Source organism: Talpa occidentalis, unplaced genomic scaffold (assembly GCF_014898055.3).
Source record: "Talpa occidentalis isolate TD23 unplaced genomic scaffold, MPIMG_talOcc4v2.1 talOcc4.10, whole genome shotgun sequence".
NCBI lineage: Eukaryota > Metazoa > Chordata > Mammalia > Eulipotyphla > Talpidae > Talpa > Talpa occidentalis.
Window position 1 is genome coordinate 98,462,955 of NW_023600993.1, and position 24,424 is coordinate 98,487,378.

A 24,424-nucleotide genomic window follows, 5' to 3' on the forward strand; every position below is an offset into this window, starting at 1 on the left:
GCAAATTCTTTCCTGATTGTAAATTGATTTCATTCTAGTAACCACCAGCTGGCACGCCTCGAGTGTGGGGGTTACACTGTCAGGGTTCAGGGCTGAGGGCCAACGGCCTCCTCCCACCCTTGCCTCAGTGGCCCTTGTGGCTGCCTCTCTGTGACGCTCCGTGGAGCTTCTTCCCAGAACCCACCATGACTCAGTGGCAGGTAAGAGCCGTGTTTGGGTCCCGAGTTCAACACCGTGGCTACCCCATCAAGAGCTACTCCCGGTCTTCAATCTCAACTCAACTCCGAGATGGTTCAGGTCACAGGAAGCCACGGGGGCAGGTCCTGGCCCCCGGAGGTGAAGTCCTGATGGATGGCAGCCGGTGCTGCTCCATCCTGGCACAGCTGATGACCTCTCCCAGGAAGAAATGTGCTCAATGACCTCTCCAATCCCCTGGAATGAAAGTCATAAATAATTAACCTATAATGTCACAGGTACTTAAAAACCCATTATAATGCTCTAAGTGGGTTATAAAAAAGAAATAAAAGGAAAATAATCTGTGATAAAATAAATCACATTTCAATATTTCAATGAGCAGGCACAGACCCACTAAGGGCGGGGGTGGTGAATAGCTGGGTCCTTCCCAACTGGAGCATAATGCTGGATGCAAGAGAAGGAAAATCGGGGGTTGCCCTACAACACAGGGGCAGAACAGTGAGACTTGATTATGAGTGGTCTAGGCAGTATACATTAAAAAATGCAAAAATATTTTGCTTTGATATAAAGTGGACAGAGGTCCTTGGCAAAGATGATTAAAATCGCTTTTTACACACACGAACCACCACTTTGCCTGCAGGACGGTTCTACACGTTGCGGGCCATCCAGCGTTCCCAGTCTCATGCCCTTGAAGGCCGGCAAGCTCACGGCTCCTTGAAACGAACAAGCCAACCCACCCTCCAGTTCCAGCATGTTCCCAGGAAGTGGACGCGCTGGGGCACAACCATGTGCCCAGCACGTGCAGTCTAGTCCCTGTGCCCGCAAGCAGCAGGGAATGAGTCTGGATGTAGTTTTGGCCAAAGTCAGGCTATGAGAGAATCTCCTGGGCTTCTACGAAAGGATTCCTGGGACTTCTCCGAAAGCAATAGGAAGGAACACACACATTCCTTCTCTTTCTGCCTCGGGGCGTTGTTGCAGGGGAATCTGTTACCTGCAACTGTGGAACCTTCCCGCAAGGCTGCCTGAGAACCAAGGCATCGGGGAGGCGGCACAGCGGGGCCGGCAAGGCACATGGGTCCTGGACGAGCCGCCGGGCCACGAGCGCAGCGCTGCCTGGAACCCGCCTGCATCCCTGGTTCTGAAGTAATAAATTGTCCCTTTTGTTTAGCTGCTTGTTGTGGCATTTCTGTCCCTTCCCATCTGTGCCAGGTAGAGCCACTCATGCCCATCACCATAATCCCTTCTATTGGGTGAGCAGAGCCTGTAATTTATAAAGCACCCCAGCTACATCTGAGTCTTCGAGGCGTGGGTTAGGATCCCCGATTTTCATCCATTCAGGCTGCTGCCACAAAATACTGCAGACCGGGGGCTTCTGCACAACAGAAACGTGTTTCTCACATTTCTGGAGGCTGGAGAGCCTAAGGGCAGAGCCGCCGGTTGGGGTCTGGTGAGGACTGCCTGGCTCCCAGCCAGTGCCTTTGCTGTGTCCCCACATCAGGAAAGAGGCCGGGATCTCCCTGCAGCCTTTTTTTAAGGGCACCAGTCTCATTCCAAAGACCCCCACCTCCAAATGCCATGACGCTGGGGAAGGGGTCCCAACAAGTGTATTGGGGGAGCTCAATATTCAGTCCAAATCATCCCCATTTACAAGTAGTGGAAGTGGAATGTTGAGGCCAAGGAGGAAAAGTGACTTTTTTGCTCAAAGTCAGGCGCACAGGCAGAGGCTGAGCTGGGACACGGCTGTGTCCACCCCTGCTGAGCCACCCCTGCTTGCCCCAGGCTGTCTCAGTTCTGCAGTTTGATGCCTCTTACAGGTCTCCATGCTCGAACGGCCACGTGCCCCTCAACACCCTCACTTTATAGCCTCATTATTGGGGTAACTTCCTTGGATTAAAAGCCTGAATCTCTAGATGTTTCTTATTAAAATATGCGTCTCTCATCTTGAAAGGACTAATACATATTCATTTGCTCAAGTAAGTTCTTCATTAGTTCTCAGATGTCACAGGCTTTGAGAGAAAAGGGACACGGACAGGAGAATCTCAACCCAAGTGTGCTCCTGGCAGCTGGGTGAGCATCCATCCACTCATTCACGCACTCCCTGAGGACCCAGGGCTGCCCCTCTGTGCTGGGAGCTGTGCTGTGTCCTGGAGTCTCCACCCGGGCAGTCATGCCCACCTCCCGGAGCTGCCCTCCCAGTGGAGACATCCATATTCTCATGTAGAATGACCATAGGCTTGATAGAGCCCCGGAAGGAACTACAGCCTGATGGGATAGAAAAGGACCCCACAGAAGACTGGGGCTACCTGAGAAAGGCCCCCAGGTAGAGGTTAGCTAAGACCCTCCATCCTCCACCCAGCCCAAGCCTGAGTGTGCCCCTGCGAGTGCCCCTCGGGTCCAGGGGTGCAGGTGAGTGGGCGCTCGAGGGCAGAGGGGTTGTCTGGTCAGCAGAGCCCTTCACCCACTTCCCCTTCAGCCCAGGACTCCTCATCCTCTAGCCTCCACCCCTCTTTGTCTGGAAGGGACCCCTCTTTTGAGTAAACAGCATTGATTCTGCCTAATTAGCTCCTCAAATGAAACCACAGGTCATTTGGGGAGCAGCATCCTCACAAATGTTTCCCTAGAGCATCGAGGTGGAAAATGCAGATAAACACGCCTCTTTGTAAAATAAATGCATGCAATTCAGCCGTGGGGCTCTGGGCCTCACCTTCACAAAGGCCCCAGTGTCAGAGTTTGGGAGTTATCTCCAAATGGGGCTGCAGAAGAGAAGCCAGAAAACCATCTGGTAGCCCCAGCCCACCCCCAGCAGCGCTGGGCCAGCTCTGGCCAGGGGCTTTACCAGTGCTCTGCTTTGACCCAGGCCTGCCTGCAAGGAGCACACTGCTGTGTGGCATAGAAAAGCCAACAGACTTGTCGAAGGATTTGACCCTCAGCCACAAAGCTCATGCACTTCATCAGGAAGCCCAGGCCTGCATCTTCACCTCTCCAGTGCAAAATCAAATGTAGCCCCTTGCTCAAAAATCATTAAGGAGTTCAAGACTGCAGCAGCAGAGCCTCAAGTGAATCACAGGGCCCTTCTGAGCACAGGAGCCTGTGTGACTGCTCAGGTCACACACATGTAGAACCAGCCTCGTGATCCAACCCCTGGGCTATGCATGTGTCCATCCGGACAGGCCAGAGGCAGACAGGATGAGGTGGCAGTGGGAGGTGACCAGGGCCTGGCTATGCTGGTCCCTAAAATGGGGATTATGGCTCAGAGAGCCAGTGGGAAGGTTCAGGTAATGAGCATAAAGGGCTTAGAACAGTGTCCTTATTATGTGGTTGCCTCTAGGAAGGAGCTCCCTCTCTCTTGCCCAGCATATTGGTGTCACACAGTTACAGCCCCCAAGACTCCAGGAGATTTTCTTTCCCCTACCAGCACCCCCCGTAGTCTCCAGAAGATCTCTGAAGCCCTACTTTGGAGTTCATCAAAGAGGCAGCTGTGGAAAATAGACAGAAATATAATTATATGTCATCCTAATGCTACACATTTCATAAAACACAATAGGAAAAGTACAACATATTGCAGAAATAAAATGTTATAATACCACTTTCACTCTGGAGAGTACTCTCAGCTTATTTTTGAAAGCACTCAGATGGCAGGCCTGGCAGTAGGGAGATCTGATGGCTGCCATTTTGTAGCTGAGACAACTGTCCTTTGCTCAGAAGCCACCTGCCGGTGGCTTCAGCACAAATTCCAAAGCCGGCCAGTCTCCTGGCCCCTGACCCATTTGACATCACACAGTCTGCACCCTCTCCCTCCCTGCTCCAGCTCCAGAGGACTCCCCTCTGCTCCTCTGACTCGCCAGGACAGTGCCCACCACAGGACCTTTGCATGTGCCATTTCTTCCACTGTTTCCAAATCCTAGCTTTGGATATAACGCTGCAATAAAAATTGTGGCACATCTAATTCTTTGAATGGATGATTTTGTATTCATTCTCTACTGGTCTCCATCCAAGAGCCTGCCCCGAGAAACCATTCTTGGCCATTTATTTATTATCTCTATTTTTGTTTCCCTCATTCCTTACGCTCCCCTCACGGTTTCTCCCACCGCCACCCTCTTCACCTCCAGCAACCTGAGTCCAGTCATCATTGTCCACTAGTTTATTTTTATTTTGTTTTGTCAATTTATCTGCTTTGTTTCCTTAGATTACTCATATGTATGATATCAGCCAGCATTTGTCTTTATCTTTCTGGTTAATTTCATCTCACATACTTACCTCGAGTTTCTTCCATTTTGCTGTTCACAGCTCATCTTTCCTTATAACTGAAGAGTATCCCATGGTGTGGATACACCCCATCTTCTTGATCCAGTCCTCTAATCAGTGGGTGCTTAGATGGCTTCCAAATCCTAGCTAATGGAGATAATGCTGCAGTAACAATTGTGGCACATCTAATTCTTCAAGTTGATGGTTTTGTATTCTTTTGGATAGATACCAAGAAGTGGGACTGACTGCTGAATTGGATGGTATTCCCATTTTTAGCATTTTAAGAAAGGTCCGGACCACTTTCCAAAGTGGCCATAGCAGTTTACATTCCCACCAAGAGTGTGAGAGTTCCCTCCTTCACATTGTCAACACTTGTTAGGATCATGGCCATTTGGTAAAACCACTGGCACATCTGTCCTTGTCCTCCACCTGTGGGATTTGTTATTGGCATTGATGCCATCTGATATATTTTGTACCCATATGATTATTGTTTTTTTTTGTCTCCATCCAGCAGAAAATAAATTCCACAAGTACTTTACTGATTTGACCTTGAACAGGACCTGGCACGCAGCAGGCCCTCAATAAATATTTGTTAAACAATGCCAGTGAGGCAAGAGGTGGGCCCAGGTGGGCTGCTCACCAGATGCAGAATCACACATAGGTCTCTGCACATTGCAGTGAGGACGCATTCTGGAAAGGGGGCGGGGGGGGGGTCCCACAGCCCCAGTTGGCCCTAACAACATCCGCTGTGCCTTCCAGTCTGATCAGACCCAGCAGCCAGTGACTCAGACCCAGCCAGATGGAAGAACACTCTCTTGGGGACATTCTGCTCCATCCTGGCTTCCCGGGTGGGTGGCACTCAGCCATGAATTGCCCATGAGAACAGAAAAACCAGACAGATTTCAAGAGAGGTTGGTAGATCTGGCACTGCCACTTCCAGAAAAGGCAGGGGGACACGTGCGGACTTTCTAAAACTTAAAGATTAAACCCCTTGCATGAGGGGGCACTCATTTCACAACTAGAATCCTCCCTGCCATGGCCACTCACTCGCTGAGTCATCCCACCAAGTCAACCAGAACTGATCGAGGAAAGGCCCTGCACCCACCACCGTGTGTGAGGCACAAGGTGGATTTGGCTCCTGCCCAAACCTGCCATCTGATTGAAGCAGACCCACAACATGTGAGTTAACAAAAGCAAAGTAAAGGGCCTCCCTGGTGGCGCAGGGGTTAAAGTTTCAGCATTATCAAGCTATCGCTGGCGTAAGTTCGATCCCCGGCCAAGGAATTGACCCAGAGGGCACAGCAGACCTCTTGTCTCACCCGCTGCCCCCCTCAGCAGTGTTTCAGTAGATCTGCCTGTTCTGCTCCCCACTCTGTCTCTGGTGAATCCTCTCACCCCCTCCCCCGGCAACCCTCACCTATACCCCAGTTCTTGTATGCACGAATAAATGAAAATAAATCTTTTTAAAAAAAAAGGCAAAGTAAATTCAATAAAGACTGGACCTGTGCCGTGGGAGAAGGAAACAGCCTGCTGGGTTAGATTCAGTAGGTGGCACTGTTAGGGGGAAAAGGATGTCCCAAAGCAAATTGCATATAGGCTTTGTGGACTCCACCCCCACCCCAGGTCAAAGCCAAAGACACTGGGAACTCCAAATCCCATCACCACCAAAGGGAAGGTGGCTGGGACCTGAGGGTGGGGTTAAGCAGCCAGGTGGATACAAAAGGCAGACACGTGGGCTTTGGGGATCCCCCATTTTGGCTCTCCACCAGCTCGCAGCGTCCGGCCAGCTCTGACAGTGACTTTGGGTGTCCAGGTCGGCGGATCGGGTAGGACGCATTAAAGACTTTATTTCCCTATTTTCTCCCTGAGTTGTACATTTTCCTTATTTCTTTTTCTCTTGTAAATAAACCTTTTATTAACCCTTTTGTGTGTGTCTGTAGTAGAGTTTTCATAAGTCCCTTTAAAGCGCGCGGGTGAGGACCCACAGCCAGGAACCCGTTTAATATCGGGGTTGCTCTATAACAGCACTATCTTTACTCAATCGGGAAGGCCTCTCGGAGGAGGTGACACTCAAGCAGAGAAAACAGCAAGTGCAAAGATGCCAAGTAGAAACAAGAAATGAAGTTGGAGAGCTTGAGAAACACAAAGAAGTTCCTAGAAGCTGAAGGGCGGTGAGCCAATCAAGGCAGGGCATGAGAGGTAAGACTTGGAAGTCCAGATCCCCTCTGGCTGTTGGGCTCATCCCGGAGGTCATGCTGGTGTTGAAACAACTGGGATGTTGTGGTCAGATGCCTGGGGTTCAAACCCCACAGCTACGTGACCTCCAGCTGCCATGGCTCTGTTTACTCATCTACAAAAAGGAACTAATAATGGTGGCTTCCTCTCACGGTCACGGTGAGAACTAGTGAGGATAGTGGCCAGGATCCTCATCAGCAGGTAGGAGCTGTCCTCCCTGCCAGGGCCACTCACGCATGGATCCCCTCCACTAACGTCAACAGGTATTGATTCAGCTCCTACAACAAATATTGGCAACAGGTACGTCATTCAGGACACCTGGAGGGCGCAGACCTGTCACTCCTTAGCTCCCCACCCCCACCCCATCAGTTTAGCCTCCATATCCAGAGGGGAGACTGTCAGGGCCCTTCCCACCAACCCTCTGGTGATCTGGGGGTCACAAGCGAATGAGACAGACAAGAACCTCTGCCCTCGTGGAACTAACTCGGGTTGGCAGAGAAAGACAATGAACACGGGATTCTGTCAGCTGGTGGTAAATGCAAGGGAGAGCTGGGGAGGGAGGTGACAGGAGTGAGTGGTGGATGTGGGGACCTTTGAGCAGACCTGAATATAATGAGGCCCTCTGGGGAAGATTGCTCCAGGCCATGAAACAACCTCCAAAGGCCCCGAGGCAGCACCCCAGGCACCCCTCTATTATCCCATGACTGCCTGTGGTCCTCAGGTTTGTAGGGTGACCTCTTCGCCAGGTCCCCACCCCCACCCCCACTTCTCCAGGCCCGAGTCAAAGCCTGACTTTCCCAGGGTGCACCTGGTGGAGACCCCATGAAATCCAATGATCCTGCTTTTCCCACTTGCTGCAAGTCATGCCGCCAGCACAGCCCCAGACGCGCACCAGGGACCAGTATTTCTGAGTTTCACAGCCATGGGGAAAGTCACTTAAATTACCGGAGCCCGTTTCCTCCTCTGTAAAATGGGGCCATGGAGCCGCCCAGCAACAAGCCGGTAGATCCTAAACGCGCCACACCTGTGGTTCTGAAGCGCGTCATCTCACGAGACTCTAAATTGGGATCAGCTGCCCGGTCAGGCGCATTTCTAAAGTCCTCTCCTGACTGACCACTGCCCCCCTCGACCTCCCCAGGGGTGTTCCCAGTGCCCAGGGAGGCCCATGCCGCCAGGCGCTCAGCCTCACCTCCCAGCGCAGCCCCAAAGTTCTGGAGACTTACAACACCGGGAGGCCCGGGGCTCAGCCCCACAGCCAGGTCCACAGCGCTACCTGGTGGTCACCCCTTCCACGCGGGCCGAGGCGCACAGAAATTGTGGGCTCCTGGTGGCTCCTGGTCACAGCCATGAGGAGCCCCATGCTTGACAGTGTATAATGGTCTTTTCCATCCCTCTCAAACGTCCGGTTTCAAGGGGGAAAGACAAGGAGAGAAGGAAATGCACAAGCGTATATAAAAACAGAATCGAGCCCATACACATAGGCTATGGGGCAAAGAAAAAGCAGAGTAGCTATGCAGAAAGAAAATGGAGGGGCGAGATAAACATCTGTGAGAGACAGAGAACGACACAGAGATAGAGAGACCCAGAGAGACAGAGAGGAATGGAAGATATCCGTGCCAAATCAGGCTGAAGATACGCACACCAGATGACCCCAGAAGGGCAGAGACCAGCCTCCATCACCCAGACAGTCCCACCCCTGCCTCCAGGCTGCCTCAGTCCCAAATATGGGCTCCCCGGGCCGGCCTGGGGTGGGGAGCCGGTAGGCAGGCACCAGCCGGACTAGAGCCACAGCTTCTGGGTACCATGCGGTCCCTGGCGCCACCTGCTGGACACACAGGTCACCACATTGTCCCCTGAAAGTTAAACTGGGGGACCCCAGGGGCTGTCCGCCCCCCAGCAACAGGCCAGGTGCATGTAACTGTCCTCATATCCCAGAGTAGGAAACTGAGGCTCTGGGACAGATGGCGGCTCCCAGAGAGGTAGACACTCAGCCCTACAGGTCCTGCCAGGTCCGGGGGACCTGAGAGGGCGTCTGCCTGGAAAGGTCGCAGCCCTGAACAATTCAGCCCAAAGCGTGCGAGAGCTCTGGAGGCAGGCAGGTGTGGTCCCACCTCTGCTCACTAGGATCTTTCCATTATTAAGCCATGGTTTGCTGGCGGCCAGCACAGGCTGGACGTGGGAGACACAGCAGACAGGATGAACAAGGCTCCTGCTTTCGGGGTGCTCATACGGGAGACAGGGGAGGATGAGGGGGAAAAGAGGATAAATACATAAACAGTTAGATTTAGATCAACCATAAAGCAGCCATACCCCTCGCCCCACCTCCGCTTTCCGGAGCAGCTCCTGACAAACCAAACTAAGAGACCAGATCCAAGTCCGTTCCACTGGAAGAAACTGAGGCTCAGGGGGCTCCAGACCCCTGAACCCAGGGCTTGAAGGACACGGGCAGCCTCACAGCAGTGGACCCCGTCTGGGCCTTGAGAGAACGCGGCGGGGGCAGGTGAGTGTGGAGAGAAAGGAGGTGACAGAGAAGGGGCGGGTGGGGCAGCATGGCTCAGCGGGACCCAGGGTGGCCGTGACCTGTGGGAGCCCTTCAGGGGTCACCCCAAAAGAGACCTTGGTGTTTCCAAAGTGTGAGGAAGTGTGGGGAAGGGAAGGAGGCAGAACAAGGGGAGGGAGGCGTGGAGGGAAGAGGTGTGTTGGGGGCAGCGGGGATGCCTGGGTCACAACTTCCCACCACCGCCGTCCAAAGGGAAGCAGGATCCAAAAGGGAGGGGCAGAGGGACAGAGGGATCAACTCTGCTTGTAGGGATGGAGGAGCAGAAAGAGGGAGGTGAGAAGGAAGGGGTGGAGGGAGCAGGCACAGGTTTCTGTGGCCGAGGCTGGACCCTGACAGCTTCCTCAAGGGGCTCGGACAGGACAGGGGGGAACCCGCTCGTGGCCTACGAACTAGACAGGGACAGGCGTTGCACCGGCGTCTGCTTGGATTGGTCCGTGTGCAGCCAACTTGGGTTCTGAGCCAGCCCAACCTGTGTCACACGTTTTTAAGTCTCCAACCCAAATCCCAGCTCCAAGGGGCCCTGCAGGGCAAGTAGGGGCGGAAGACAGGCTCAGAGAAGGTCCTTGAGTCCATCACGAACCCCTGAGCACAGCTAAGACCCCAAACCCTGACTTGACACCCAGGGCAGGGTGGGGAATGCCAAGGGTACATCTTTCCGACATGGGGGTCAAATGGGCAGTACTAATAGAATCCAAAATCAAGGTCAAGGCAGTGAGGCCACCCTTTTCATGGTGCACCCGAGTGCAGACCCCCACGTGATCTCAGGAGGCCTCACCATCCCTCCTGCAAGGGAAGACCGTCCTGTGCCCACTCAGAGCTCAGAGTGGTTTCACCCCTGACTAGAAACCAGAAGCCTCCACTGGGCGATCCTCAAAGCTCCAGTTCACCGGCCATTATGCTCACGCCGCGGCGCCAACCACCAGGGTCAACCCCAAAGGAACCCACCACGACTCAGGATCTTTGTATTATAAACTGACTTTTAATAATAAAAAAACTCTATCATGACCTTAATGAGAAGAATCTGTACATTTTAAAGTAAACCTGTGGACCTCCCTGGTCCTCAGGTCCGTGCTCCGTTCTCACCACCAGCGGAAGCCAGTTCCCTTTTATATGCACATCACCTGTGTCCAGGGACAAGCCCGCCTCCTGCCACCCGGTGCATGGAGGGGCAGGAGGAGGAAGGTGGCCAAGATGCAGGTGGGGCTTGAAGCCTCAGGGGCAGCAGAAAACCAGAAGGTGGCCAGGGTGGTGGCTTCCTGTCTCTCCGGCTGGCTGAGAAGTCCTGAATGCCCCGCGCTGAGCTAACACCAAAATAATTACAGAAGCTCCTGCTCAGTGTCTCCCAGCCTCACCCCTACCTGTGAGACAGACACCTGCTGAGACAGCAGCTCGGGTGGGTGGTCCAAACCCGACCACCTCTAACCCCTGCACCCAGGTCTTTGAAAAGAGCAAATTCATCTAATACTGACCAACTCCCAGAGAACTGAGGGTGGCAGAAGATGTGGTAGTCATACCTGTGACACTCTGAGCTAATGTTAAAAAAAGATGAAATATTGACATTTAAAAAATTTTCAATAATTTAGTTTTTTTTAGTAGTACTGGGAAAAGGTGTCACTACTGCTTTATATTGGTCCCCTGTTAGACAATATACCTTTCTTTGAAATTTAAAATGTCAAATATATAATCACACAGGCCCCCCCAAAAATGTCAACAATGCCAACAACATAAAATCCCAAAATAAACCAGAGAGTTCACACATATAAATAAAATCGGAGCAAATCTCGAGCCCAGGGTCAACACCGGGTTCCAATGGCGGTGTTGGAAGCTGCTGTGGCGTCAAGTGTCCTCGCGGAGACGGGGGTGAGCCCTGTCCCTCTGCCCTTCCTGACAGAGGCCTGGCTTTACCGAGTTCACCGAGCAGGTTAGTACAAGGTTAGGGGTGAGTCTGGAAGCTGGCAGAGGAAGAGACGTGTGGTCGCCTGGAATGTGGACTGAGGAGGAAACCAGGGCTTCAAAGTGCAGTTGAGCCATCCCTGGGCAGCTGGGCCTACGGGCCTCCATCAGCAGAGCCCAGGACTTCTCCCCTGTGTCCCTGGGACCTGCTGCACCCATCAGCTCTGTGGGTCCCCAACACCCTTTGGGCTTCTGACAGAAGTGTGGCGAACATGTCAGTCTCGGCTGATCAGCAGCTGGTCCAAGGGTGGGGGCACCGCTTGTCCTCAGAAGGAGGCGCAGGTCAGACTCATCCCGAGCAGGCGGGAGCAGAGGCCTGGGCCAGCTCTGGAGAAGGCTGGTGTGGTCCTCGCGTCCTCCCAAATCCCAGTTCCGAGGATGCAGCCGAGCACCAAAAAGCTGGTGGTCAGAGGTCTCCGTCCACAGGTGGCTGGCAGAGGCGGTAGAGCCTAATGGGCGGAGGCAGAGAGGATGAGGGATGGCCGGGCAGGCTGGGGAGATTACTAGTTCCAACCTTACATGAACATGTAATGAGGCCAAGTGAGTAATACTCAGTAGCCTCCATGTCCCCCCCGCCACCCTGGGTCCCCTCAGGGGCAGCATCTGCCCCATCCAGACCGGCCAGGTGTCCACAAATATGGATGTGCTGGTGTGTTTGTGTGTTAGACACGTGGAGAGTGTGTGTGTTCTCCACGTTAATGATGGTGACCCAGACACAGCGTTTGGCCCTGGAGTTTTCACTTAGTCTGCAGCCCGCAGAGAACGGCTTTGCTTTTCTTAAAGGAGACATTGGGGTCAAGAGTTTGGGAAAGTGCCCGGAGTAAAAGTACTGAAAAGAAATGAGGCTAAGAGAGCAGGGGTAGAAAAAGGTAAGACTCAAACGTGGCCTGTAGGTGCCACCAGCCAGACACCAAGGCCACGCCTGAGTCCGCAGTTCCGTCAGACACTGCGCCGGGGAAACGCTGAAGTGCTTCTGCAACTACTTGTGAGTCAAACCATTTCAAGGGTGGATGGAGGGAGAAGATAGGCCTGAGGGCTTGGGTGGAGAGGGAGACATAGGAGCTGCTGTGCATTGGTCTGAGAACAGGAAGCAGAGCGAGGATGGGTCTCCCGGGAAGTAACAGACTGAGTTATACTTGCCGCTCCCCAAAGGAAGGTCTCCCAAATGAGAAGTGAACGCCAGGGGGGTCCACCTGGCTTGAGCAGGGGGAATTGGTGCCAAGCCAGGGCCCTGGCCTTCTAGGACTGGACAAGAGGAAGGGGAAGGAGAGAGGGAGAGACAGACACTCACCGAGGTGCGCCCTGGGGCATCTGATCCTTAACTCTGAGGTTTTTGGCCAGAATCTCCACCCTGGGACCCTGGAAGGAACAACTGTGAGACCCAGGGCTGCCTCTGCACAGAGATCAGGGCGCCTGGGGGTGGAATGGGATTGGGGGGATGGGAGGCCCCAGAAGCTGAAATCTAGACCCCTCCACTGAGGGAGAAAGTCCAAATCTGGGGCCAACGGACCCTCTTTCTCCCCATCCCCCACAGGCCCACCCAGGGGGAGCACACATGCCTCAGCCCACGATGCCCAGGCCTGGGCGCCGACACCTGGCGGCCCTGCAGACGGCGCCCTCACCTGCTTCCGCATGATGTCGGTGGCCTGCATGATGCATTTGGGCAGCAGACCATGGCTCCTCGCCAACACGGCTGCCTGCTCCAGGGAGACGCTCAGGGTGCTCCTGCCGGAGGGATGGGGGAGGGTGGTGAGGCAGGGGAGGAGTTTTGGGGGGCCCCTGGCCCCCAAATGGTCTCCAAGACACTACATGATCCAGAACCCACCATTACCACCCAGACCATCATGGCCCAGCAGGCCCTAGGCCTCGGGTCCTACACCCAGGTGAGCTCCTGCCAGAGCAGAGAACTGGGATGTGTGGTGGGGACAAAAGGCGGAAAGTGTCCACCAGGCATGGAGGTCAGGTCTGCCCCCAAAAGATGAGCGATCATCATCCTTCATGTCCAATAGAACCAGGCCGCACAGATGGCCATTCACCGGGACCTCAGAGCTGGGGCCCCAGCCGGTCCCACAGCACTCCCGGGTCTGCCCGCTCCCGCCGCCACTTCACAGATGGACGAACTGAGGTCTGGAGCATGGCAAGGCCTTGTCTGTGCTCAACAGGTGGGGCCAGCACCAGGACACACAGCTGGCCCTCCCGGGGCCCCCAAGCTGACCCCCTGGCAGGGGTCCGGCACCCACCTCTGCATGCCCGTGCCGCACATGGCGATCTGGCAGGCGCCCAGGCGGTAGCAGAGCTCGGAGGAGATGGGGATGAGGCCAGCGCCCAGGCCGCTGCTGCCAGGCTTGGGGTGGACGAAGGACTTCATGAGGCGGCAGAGCTCGTCCAGGGCGTTGATGGGGCGGATCAGCTGAGAGGCACAGAACCCGGCAGTCAAAGGAGGCCCCCCGTCTCCCTCTGGTCCAGCCCCCTGACTGCAACCATCCTCTCCTCCCACTCACCTCACCAGGGGGAGGGGCTTACAGTCCAAGGAACCTTCCATGATCCCTGCTCAAGGACCACCTGTGGCTCCCCCTGCCTGCTGGTGGACAGCAGTGTTCCCGACCTATTTCAGACCTATCCTTGCAGTGTAATTCTCTACACCCGCCCACCTGCCTAGGCTCAGGGGTGCCTTGTCTTCTGACCCTCATGACCAGCTTGAGGGCCACCCCAGGAACAGCCTTCTCACGCCCCAGGGTCCCTCCATCACACATGAAGGTTCACAGTGGCCACTCACCTCACCCCAGAACCCCAAGGTCAGTACCCTAGAACCGTGGTCAAATCCAAGGCCTGCCTCAACCCAGCATGTGACAGTAGGCACAAGGGAATGTGGGCATCAGACAGCCAGATCTCCTCAAGAAAATCTCAAAACCTCTATTTTATGGGAAGTCTTCATTTTTCAATATTGGCAACCAATTTGAAATAAAAGAACACTGTTGTGCAGCAGGCGTGGGACTTGGAACTCACTACCTTGACCTGCCTGGCTCAGGCCTCAGCACAATGCTGCTGTGACCCAGTGAGGCTGGGAGGCAGAGAGAGCGGTGCCGGTGGAGGTCACCATCTAAGAAATGCCAAGGTGCGGAGAAGCCGCTGGAATTCCCAGAATGGGGAGGGAGTGATCCTAGGAGACTTCCTGGAGGAGGAACCACAGAGGCCTCAGGGGCTTCTCCAGCAGATTCTGGTATGAAGGCCACCTGAACCTGCTCCACTGAGTCTTGACCGGGACCTCCAGCCCTGTGCTTGCTCCACAGCGAGGGGGGAAGGTGGACACACCTGATCTATCTTCACCGCTGTAGTGCTGGCATCCGTGGGCAGGTTAGACCGTTCCAGGTAAAATGCCCTGAGAGGGAAAGATAGGGTGAGGGCGGGGCCACTACCCTGCTGTCCTTCTAATCCCTGTCCGGGGCAGCCAATGCTCCCTTTCACTTCCCCTGGGCAGAATTAAACTGCTGAGAGCCCCACACAGCAGCACACAGCTCCACTTCCTCCAGTAGTCGTAGGAAACACCCCTCGAATCCACCTGTACCTGTTGTCCTCTGAAATAGCACCCAACGGTCTCATCCCACCCCACCCCAGACACCCTGCCTCGCTCCTTGCAGATTCTTCTCCCCACTGACACCTTACACCGCTCTATTTACTGGCTTCGGGTTTACCTCCCCATCTAGAACAGGAGCAGCAGGCTTTTTCTATTCAGGCTGTGCAGATCTGACAATATCTACTAAAACTGCATTCAGCTCTGCTGGTGGAGTGCAAAAGCAGCCACGGACAACATGCACACAAATAAACATGGCTGTGTGCTAATAAAGCTTTATTGACAAACCAGGGCGTGGGCCAGCCAGCCCTGCTCTAGAATATGTTCCATGAAGAAAGGCTTTCATCTGGGCACTGCTGAAGCCCAAGCAAGGACCCAGAGCAGAGTGTGGCCCACGGAAGTCTAGATTAACATGGTGCATGAAGGGAAGGGATGAAGGAACCTCGCAAGCAATATTTAAAATATTCAACAAACAGGCCAGATGGGTGGTGCCTATCAATCCAAAGAGATGCCAGTTTTAATAAAATAACCAATGTTTTTCCTGAAGAAATGAATGGAACCATCACGCTCCCAATTCCAAATGGTAAGGCTGGGCCCCAATACGGTGAAGGCTTTACACAAACGCTCGTCTGTCTCCTAGTTCTCAGCATACTTTTATCACAAGGCATCTGGAGACAATAAGGTCCAAGGTAGGAAGGAGCAAGGATGATAGGAAGGAGCAAGGAAGCTGCTTCCCTGGGCTGAAGTTCTGCCTCATGGATTCAGTCCCTGCTCTCCACATCTCTCTGAGGTTCCCCTCTGCGCAGGAGCCACACCCCTTCCTCACAGGCTCAAGAACCACAGGGTCTCTATTCCACCTTCCACCCCACTTGGAGTGAGCAGCTCCTCTTTGTTGGATGTAAACAGACCTGATTCAAACCCCAGCCCAGCCACTGTCCAGCCATGTGACCTGGTAGCTGGGCTTGCTCTCCAACCTGTCCCCACATCTGCAAAGTGCATTAGAAAGGTGACCCCGACTGCTGTGAGACTCTGGTGAGCTCCTGGAGGCTGATGGCCTGGCACATAGTAGGTGGGCAAGAGGGGGGCATTTGGCCCACTCCCACACAGGGGGCCTGCCTGGCGCCTTACTTGCTAATGCCCACACCCTCGGGTGCCGTGCGGACTCCTCTCCCCCATGTGGCACCCAGGCAGCTACCTGAGCTTGCGGTAATACTGCTGAACCTTCTCCAGGGACTGGGTGTTGATCTCCTGCTGCAAATCTTCTGCCACCTGGCTGCCTGGAGGAGGTGGCCCCTCCATGTTCTCCAGAGCTGTGAAGGAAGGAAAGGGAGGAAGGTGGTTGGACCCCGCTGTGTTCGGCACCCTGGCTGTCCCAGCACCCCGAAACTCACCTTTGGTGAAGAGCACAGTGTGCAGCCTCAGGCTGGCCCCGCCCTCCAGGCGTGAGGGCAGCTTGGAGAAGTGGTAGCTGTCGAGGTAGAAGACGACCTTCAGTGCCTGCCGGCTGCCCTCAATGTGATAGAAGACGTTGGTGTCTGTGGGGGGACATGTGGGGTGAGGCACTCACCACTGAGGCACTCCCCCTCTTCTCGAGAGCTGCTTCAGACCTGCGGGCTGGCATCTGCCCACCCTAGAAGACAGCTGCAGACCTCCTTGCTCTCTGCCTTCTAGGGGAACCCCAGTCACCCCATCCTCCCACACTCGGGAGAGCAGGCTCTCACCTCCCTTTCTGGCTCCTTCAACAGTTCAAGTGTCCACTGTTTAATTCTTACGCATTGATTCTGCTCAGCTGGGGCAGGACCAGTGTTTGTCTTAGAGCCTCACCGGTGTTCCCACAGCCCTCCCCGGTAGCCCAGGGCCTCTATCTGGCCTCAGCTGCCCCTGCATCTTACTCACACCCACAAGGAAGAGCTATGGCAGGGTTGGCAAGATCGTGGCATTCATAATCATCCTGTACCCTGGCAGACATCACTAGTCAATCAGCAATTCCTCCTGAGCCCAGCTCAGCTTGACAGTCACTGCTAACCAGTTCCAACTTGTACCAGAAACAAATGTCTTTGTCCATCTAACTCTAATCTACACATCCTGAAGAAGATAATACACTCCCAATGAGGTTAAAAAAATTGGTTCTTGGGGGTGGGGAGGGGGGCAAAAAATCTTACTCTTCTTATGTATAAAGCACAGATATACAAACAGCATGAAAACATCATATACTGGTGATGCGGGTGTAGCAATTAGGAAAAAAAAATATGAAAAGGCTCCTCTGGGGATGATGATAAAAGCACACTGAGTAACAGTGACCCAGAGCAGTGGTTCTCAAACCAGTCTGCTTCAGAATCACCTGGAGGGCCTGTGAACACAGATCTCTGGGTCCACCGCCAGAGCTGTGGATTCAGGGAGTTGGAAGCCTGGGAATTTACCTTCCTAGCAAGCTCCCAGGTGCTGCTGGTCCAGGGATCACACTCAGAGAACCATTTCTAGAACAAGCCCTGTGGTTCTGTCCTGGCTGTATATCCAAGTCTCCTGGAAAGCCTTTCTAGAATCCCAGGGCCCAGGATCCACCCCCACAAACTCAATTTGAATCACCTAGGCTCAAGACTAGGACTGGAGCATCAGTATCTTTGAAAAGTTCCTTGGATGATCCCAGTGCAATCAGGGCTGAGACCCACTGGGCTAGACAGTAAGCTCCAAGAGGGCAGGAACCTTGGCCATATTTCTTTCCACTGCAGCACAGAGCCTAAAACTATGCCTGATACAGGCTGCAGGCCCATAAATGCTAATGTGTGGGTGGCTGGCTGGATGGGTGGGAGCATGAAAGGACGGATGGGTCAATGGTTGGGTGGGTGGGCGGGTGGGTGCAGCAGGTGGAAGGATGAGTGGGTGGGAGGGTGGGTATGGGCAGGTGGGTGAATGGATGAGTAGATGGGTGGTGGGTCGATGGCCGGAAGGACAGATGGATGAGAGTGTGGGCAGGTGGAAGGTGGGTGGAAGGAGGAAGGAAGGAGCTTAATTATGCTATCAGCCCTAAGGAAATTATAACGAGTCTTCACTAAAGAGAAGGACGTTTCTAGCGTGGAAGTCAGGAGGAGCTGGGCGCTGGCTGTGGCTCCCTTAGTGAGTTGTGGGGTGGCTGGCTTGTATAAGAAGAAACATTTCTTTATCTATGGGAGCCCTAAGGTTCAGCTTTGAGGCTCACATTGGAGCATGAGCAGTTGGCCTGGTGACAGGGCGAAAGACAGGAAGGTCCCAGAGCATCCCCCCCCACCCTAGAACCCCCAAATCTCACAGTGGGGGAGAGGAATCACTCACTGGCCACGCAGTTCTCATCCAGCTGCTTAAAGGAGAAGGTGACATTGTCCAGCTCCGACAGGGTCGCCGAGATGTCCTCCAGCATGGTGCGCTCCTCCTTCTGCAGGGGAGGACAGGGTGGAGGACTCTCAGATACCAGCTCTGCCCCAGGGTTTCACTCCAAAACGCTAGTCCCAAGCTGGGCACTCCAGGCAGTGAGTGGAACTGTGTTTGCTCTGGGCTCGTCTTGTATCTCTCAGAGTCGGACATATCTATGGTCTAATGTGCTGGATGGTCCTCCTGCCTGGACCACCCCACCAATCTAACTTCATCATATCAACCTAACCAACCCCATAAATCCTTTTGATCCCCATGTTGGCTCGACTTTACCCAGCTGGCACCTGCGGGCAACATCAGCCAGCAGGGGGCGCAGCAAGGCCATGCTTCTCCCGTGGGCCAGCAGACTTTGCTTCCAGACCAGCCTGGGACAAGGTCTAGGAGGCCCAGGGCTGCAGAGATGTGGGCAGTCTGGCCTGGGCACACAGCGTGGATGGAGGAAGAAACAGCACAGAGCAAATGCCACTGCAAGCTGCATCTCGGGGACGTCAGCTCTGTTGAAAAGCTCCCCAAATGCTGAGGTGTTGCCTCTGCCTCCCCAGGGCTACCCGGTTCTGACCCCAGACAGTGGATGGACAGAGCACTCAGGGACAAAGCAAGGAGCTCCCCACCTTACCCCCTCACTCACCACAGCAGCGGGGGACAGCAGCGACTGGCAGTGCAGGAGGACGCCCGTGGCCGCCACCTGCTCCAGCCACTTGCGGCTGGCGTCCCGGCTGCTCTCCTCGTACTCGCCGTTGTTGTTGTAGCGGTAGCTGAGGGCCGCCAGGAGCTGCTCGGAGAAGGTGCACACAGCGGCCACCAGCGCCTGGCAGAAGATGGCGTCCCTCCGCAGCTGCAGCTCCGTGTCTGGGGCAGAGGGCGGGGGTCACCGGGTGCGCGGTCCCGGGCAGAAGGCAGGGCCCGGGCCCAGAGCCAACCCCAGCAGACCACCCATCTGGGGCTCCCGGCATGCTAGCCCCTGACAGCCAACTCCACAAAACCGAATTTCCAAAAGGAAGACAATTTGCTACAATAAACCTCAATTCTCTCAATGACCCTTGTGCCTATTTTAAAAAAAAAAAAAAATGTGACTTCCCTGGGGCTTTCCCCTGATTGCCTGGACGCCTATTTCTGCCAAGCTCCATGTTTTAAGAAATGCAGCTGACCATTTTCTCTATTTTGGGGAAGCAAATCTCCCTGCCTTCCCCCAACCCCGTTCTGGTCCCTGCTCATGACAGTTTGCACAACTGGCCACTTCCAGGCAATTGGTCATCCAGGCTTCCAATCTTCTGGAAGGGGTGACTTGGGGTGACTGGCCTTTGCCTACTGGTTTTTCGTGGCCACTGATGACCTCGATCCTATTCTAGCTGCTCCCTGGCTGAGACTTTCTGGGGAAAGGGAGGGACAGAGAGCAGCTCCAGCGTCCCCTGGCCCACCATCCACCCTTCCTGTCCCCCACTGGTGTTGTGCAGGAGCCCCAAGCTGGGGCCGGCACTCTGCTGGCAAAGAGGGGACTGTTCCTGGTCCTCTATCCTCTGTCCCGTGTGCTTGTCAAGATCCGTTCAGGCTTGGGAGGTGGCAAGACACGGGGCTCCTGGCTCCAGGGACGAGGCTCGTCCCCTCAACACAAGAGGAGTGAGAGAGATCTAAGTGATTCTTGAAGGTGCTGGTGGCCACACTGTCGCTTCACCCCCACCAAGCAGCCCTGAGACCACAGGGGAGCAACCTCATCTTCCTGGGGTACAGCCATGAGCACCCCTGCCAGAATGGCCCCCCATGTGTATGTGGATCACAGCCCTCACCTGTGCATTTCAGCAGGGCCAAGAGCAGCTGGTTCTTCCCATCTGGAGGGGGAAGGAAGGAGAGAGAAAGCAGGGTGAGCCAAGGGCAGCAGCAGAGCGGGGCCCTCCGTGGCCCAAGTGCTCTGACCCCTCGGTAGGGAGCCCACGCAGCTGGGCCCGCATAGTTGGGCTGAAGGAGCTGTGATTAAATGTTGAATAAAAAACTCCCAGATCTCCAGGGGATGGAACCCCAACTGTTAGCTGTGTCTGTTTACATGTACCCACCAACAGAGACTGAAACCAGCCCCTCCAGCCCTTTCCTTGCACACGTGCATAGGCACACACGGACACACACTTGTGTGCATACTCAGACACACCAACACTCACACCTTCTCAGGTCCCTGTGCACGTCCTGTGCTGTCAGGGACCCGTACAGCGTGACAAAGCTCAGACCCTCTGGAGCCAGGGCTGACATCCTGGTCTCTTCCCTTCAAAAAGAGGCTCTTGGTCCCCAAAGGGGCTTAGAAAAAATCTGAAAGGCTACTGGATTTGGCCTTTTGAGACAGTCATGTGTTGCCAGCAGGGGGACACGGCATGAAAAGTGCATCACTGGGCAACTTTGTGTTGCGAACGTCCCGAGGGTAATTACACAGATGCAGATGACCCCCCTCCTGTGCACCCAGGCTGATCCACAGCCTGCTGGGAACCACCAGTGACAGAAACGCTGTCAAGTGTCGCGTGACAGCTCTCTCTGTCCTGGAGAGGCCGGAAGATGCAGGGCTGGGCATGGGAGTAAGAACACCCTATCCTTCCTGAGGACCTACTGTATGCCAGGTACTTAGTGCTGTAAACTAAGTGCTTTGTTTGCATTGATTCATTTAATCATCCCAACCCCATGTGAGGGAGGGAGCACCATGAGCCCATGTTACACACGAAGAAACTGAGGCACAGGGAAGTCTAGGAAGCTGCCAATAAGACACAGCCAATAAGTGACAGGCAGGGGGTCCAGGCACCAGCATCTGCCTCTGGAGACTGTGCTCCTGACCAGTTGACCAGTTAAGTGCTGGAGAGCAGGGAGCTCAGGGTCACACAGACTTTAACCTCAGAAGTTAAAGTTCCTCTTCTTGGGGGCCTGCCTGAGGCATCGCACCTACTTCTGTCCCTGTCCAATGTCCCGGCCTCGGGTCCTTCTAACCAGGAGTCCAGACTCAAAGCTGCCCAGGGCCAGGCAGGGTAAGACCCATGAAGCAGACAACAGACTGCAGGAGCGGACGGGAAGGCAGTCTCCACCAGTCACCTCCAGACCTGTGACTGCCAGGCCTTCTGAGTGCTCAAAAGCAGTCAGAAATCTAGATTTTTATGTGAGATTTTAGATTTAAACACTGGCATAAAATGCCCATTTTTTAGTGCTGTAGCATCAAAACCTCTCTGTGGACCTAAGGGTGGAGTGTGCAGCTTGATAATAAGCAACTAAATTCACAATTTCAGAAACGGGAAAGAAGCAAGTTCAGTCTCCTCAGCCTCCTCACTCTGCCAGGAAGCACCGGGCACCCCAATCAGCAGTTCCTTGGTCAAGTATGTACAGTCCAGGGCCCTGCCCAGGACAAGACACTCAGCGGAAAAAGAGGAGCCCGCTCCTCTCACCCTCTCCCTGGGCAAAGGGACGTGGCACAGACCAGTTCCGATCCAAACACAGTGACACCGAGAGGCCACGAGCCACTCCCTCTCCCACACACGTGAAGCCTTTCTTGTGAAACTGACCTTCCACATATCTCTGGATGTTGTCCACCAGGGTCTTGATGGAGTTGGGAAGGTTCCAGGGGTCCTCCTGGATGCTGATCTGGATCAAGTTCCGGCCACGGATTGTGCACTCTTCTTTCTGCTTGAACTCTGGGGCAGGAAAATGACATGAGGGCCAGGGGAGGGACAGTGGTAGCTTTGGAGAATGGTAGACAAAGGCCTAGGTCCCATCGCCAGATGCCAAGCTCATGATGTTAGGTCAAGGTTGCTGGCAGGACTCTTGGGTACCACCTGGTACAGGTAAGTGTGCTGCTGATTCATTGTACCAAGACAGACATTGGTAACTGATCTCAGCGCTCCTTCCTGCTGAGGACTCACTTCTCACAGCCGCAACCAATCCAGTGCAGACATCACAAGTCAATCACCACATTCTTTTCTCCAAAGCAGGAATGTAACCTAGGAAGGAATCTCAGGCACTGGCCTCCTCATAGCTATAACCAATCGAGCTGGCACACGAGTTACAAGCCAGTCTAGCCTTCCTGTACCTTGAGGAAGAATCCCAGGCACAGAGTGGGAACGTGACTTGCCTAAAGTCACACAGGTGGGTAGTGACAGAATTGGACTTGAACCTGGCCCCAGCAGGACCATTCAAAGGCAAGGCACACACGGGCCCTTAGGTTCCCTGCTGTAAGACCCCAGGTTTCTGACACATTTGTGGTGTTGGTTCCTCTGGGTTTTAAGTTTCTGCTTTCTGAGTCCATCCCTGGAGAGATGACCCTGGATAGCGGGAGGGGTAGCTGAGCTAGGTGAGCCCAACTCTTCATCACTTCCTACCCTCACTTAGAAGCAGCTGTTTCGTTCTTTTCCCATGTGCTACACCCAACTGAGAGCCCCTTGAGGTCAGGGCAGTGTCAGATTTATCTCAGGGTCCCTGGGGCCCAGCATAAGACTGGCTTAAGCTAGTTCTTGAAACTATTTACTGGAGGATGGATGGATGGATGCATGGATGGATGGATGGATGGATGGATGGGGCAGGCAGGCAGATGCATGGATGGGAGGGCAGGTGAGTGAATGGTTGGACAGAGGGTTGGTTGGATAAATGGATGGATGGCAGGAAGGAAGACGGGTGGACGAGAGTGAGTGGTAGATGAATGCATGTATGTAGATAGGTACACATGCATACATGTGTGCATAGATGGGTAGACAGGTGGGTGGATGGGTGGATGCATGCATGGACAGGTGGTGAGAAGGAAGGATAAATGGTTGGATGGGTGGGTGGACAGGTGGACAGACGGATGGATGGATAGGTCGGTAGATGGGTGAACGGGAGGAAGATGGGTGAGGAACTAAGTGATGCTGATTCGTTTTTTTCTCAGATATTGAAGAAGAAAATCTCGATGTGATATGGGTAAGTCCTTAACACCGTTTAACTCACTCATCTCTTTCATGACAAAAGAACAAAGAGCCCGGTGGGGGGGGGTGTGTTGGGGGGCAACAGTAGCCACAGTAGGATGACTTTTTGGGTTATGTTCCTACTGGCTTTCTGTTCGCTTATTGCATGTTACACAGGCTTTCTATAAATGGGGGGTTTCACATGTTCCCTTCAGAATTAAACTTTAAGGAGACCTTTTCAAACAAGTTACATCAATAATAATAATACAGATAGCAAATGAATACAGTTAAAAACAATTTAAGCTGTAAGGAGATTCTGTGAAGTGGCTAAAATGATGAAGAGGAATGTGGGTGACTGAATCTTGGCAAACTGCGCTCCAGTCTCCCTCATGTTACAAACGGGAAGAGAGAGGCCCAGAAAGGCCCGGGGGCCCACTCAGGGGCGTGAGGGGTCAGGGCAGAGCTGCTTCAGGCTTCACGGGACACACAGCCTCTGTCATAAATTTGGTCTTGGTTTCCACGGTGCTTTAGGGATGACCACACAGTTCTCCGCTCACTGTCTGTACAAAACTGACTGGATTTGAGGGTTGAACTTGCTGACTCTGGATGACCCATTACCACCAGGAAGGAGAGGGGTGAAGCTGCGTGTGTCACCAGGGTGCCCCGCCCCACCCAGCACACACCTGCCATCAGGCCGTGGTGCCCTGGCTGCACGCCGGTGTCGCGCCTAGCCGCACCTGGGGACGCGTTTCTGCTCACCTTGCAGGCTGTGGTCCATGGGGAAATGCTTGGTCTCTTCGAAGGCCCTGCTCATGACCGGCCCCTTGAGGAGCGTGTGGATGGAATCCACCTGGATGGCAGGAAGCTCCGGGTTAGCTGGATCCTTGTTGCCCTCCAGGTCACAGGGAGCCGTGACCCCCAGTCCCTGCCCCAGAGCCTGGTTCAGAGGTTCTCCCCAGAGCGGGAGGAGGCCAAAGTAAAGCCAGAGGTGGAGCGAGGGCCCACCTGGTTAAAGAGATGCTCCAGGCAGCCGTGGAGCTTGTCCTGCTTGTCGGACGGGATCCGCATGTCACACGGCAGCTCATCTCCTAGAGGGAAGCCGAGGCCACAGCCATCACCAATCCCCCCTCAGTCTGAGAGCAGACGAGGTGGGACACGCTCAGGGAGGCAGGGCCGTAGACTCCTGCCTCCTCTCACACCTCCCCAACCTCCTTCCCAAGAAGGCAAGGAGCGCTCCGGGGTGAGGAGTCTAACTGACATGGGGCCTGGCTGTGTGTCACTGGGCAAGCCACTTAAGCTCTCTGCGCCTTAGTTTCTTCCTCTGCAGCACAGGCAACCGGCGCTCGAGCATTCCGCCACCGCAAG

General features: G+C 54.4%; 1 protein-coding gene across 1 annotated transcript in view; it reads right to left on the reverse strand.

Annotated features, from left to right (window-relative positions):
- Window positions 1-10,202: 10,202 nt before the first annotated feature.
- The window catches only part of PREX1 (phosphatidylinositol-3,4,5-trisphosphate dependent Rac exchange factor 1), a 164,721-nt gene continuing 150,499 nt past the window's right edge, over window positions 10,203-24,424 (reverse strand). Inside the window, exons 28-40 of the mRNA XM_037499984.2 lie at window positions 24,065-24,147; window positions 23,819-23,909; window positions 21,689-21,817; window positions 19,949-19,990; window positions 18,793-19,013; window positions 18,069-18,168; window positions 16,151-16,294; window positions 15,955-16,069; window positions 14,501-14,567; window positions 13,429-13,598; window positions 12,811-12,913; window positions 12,480-12,547; window positions 10,203-11,637 (exon numbers count right to left, since the gene is read on the reverse strand). Of these exons, the coding sequence (XP_037355881.1) occupies window positions 11,595-11,637; window positions 12,480-12,547; window positions 12,811-12,913; window positions 13,429-13,598; window positions 14,501-14,567; window positions 15,955-16,069; window positions 16,151-16,294; window positions 18,069-18,168; window positions 18,793-19,013; window positions 19,949-19,990; window positions 21,689-21,817; window positions 23,819-23,909; window positions 24,065-24,147 (1,376 nt within the window). The 3' untranslated portion in view covers window positions 10,203-11,594. The remainder of the gene's footprint in view (window positions 11,638-12,479; window positions 12,548-12,810; window positions 12,914-13,428; window positions 13,599-14,500; window positions 14,568-15,954; window positions 16,070-16,150; window positions 16,295-18,068; window positions 18,169-18,792; window positions 19,014-19,948; window positions 19,991-21,688; window positions 21,818-23,818; window positions 23,910-24,064; window positions 24,148-24,424) is intronic.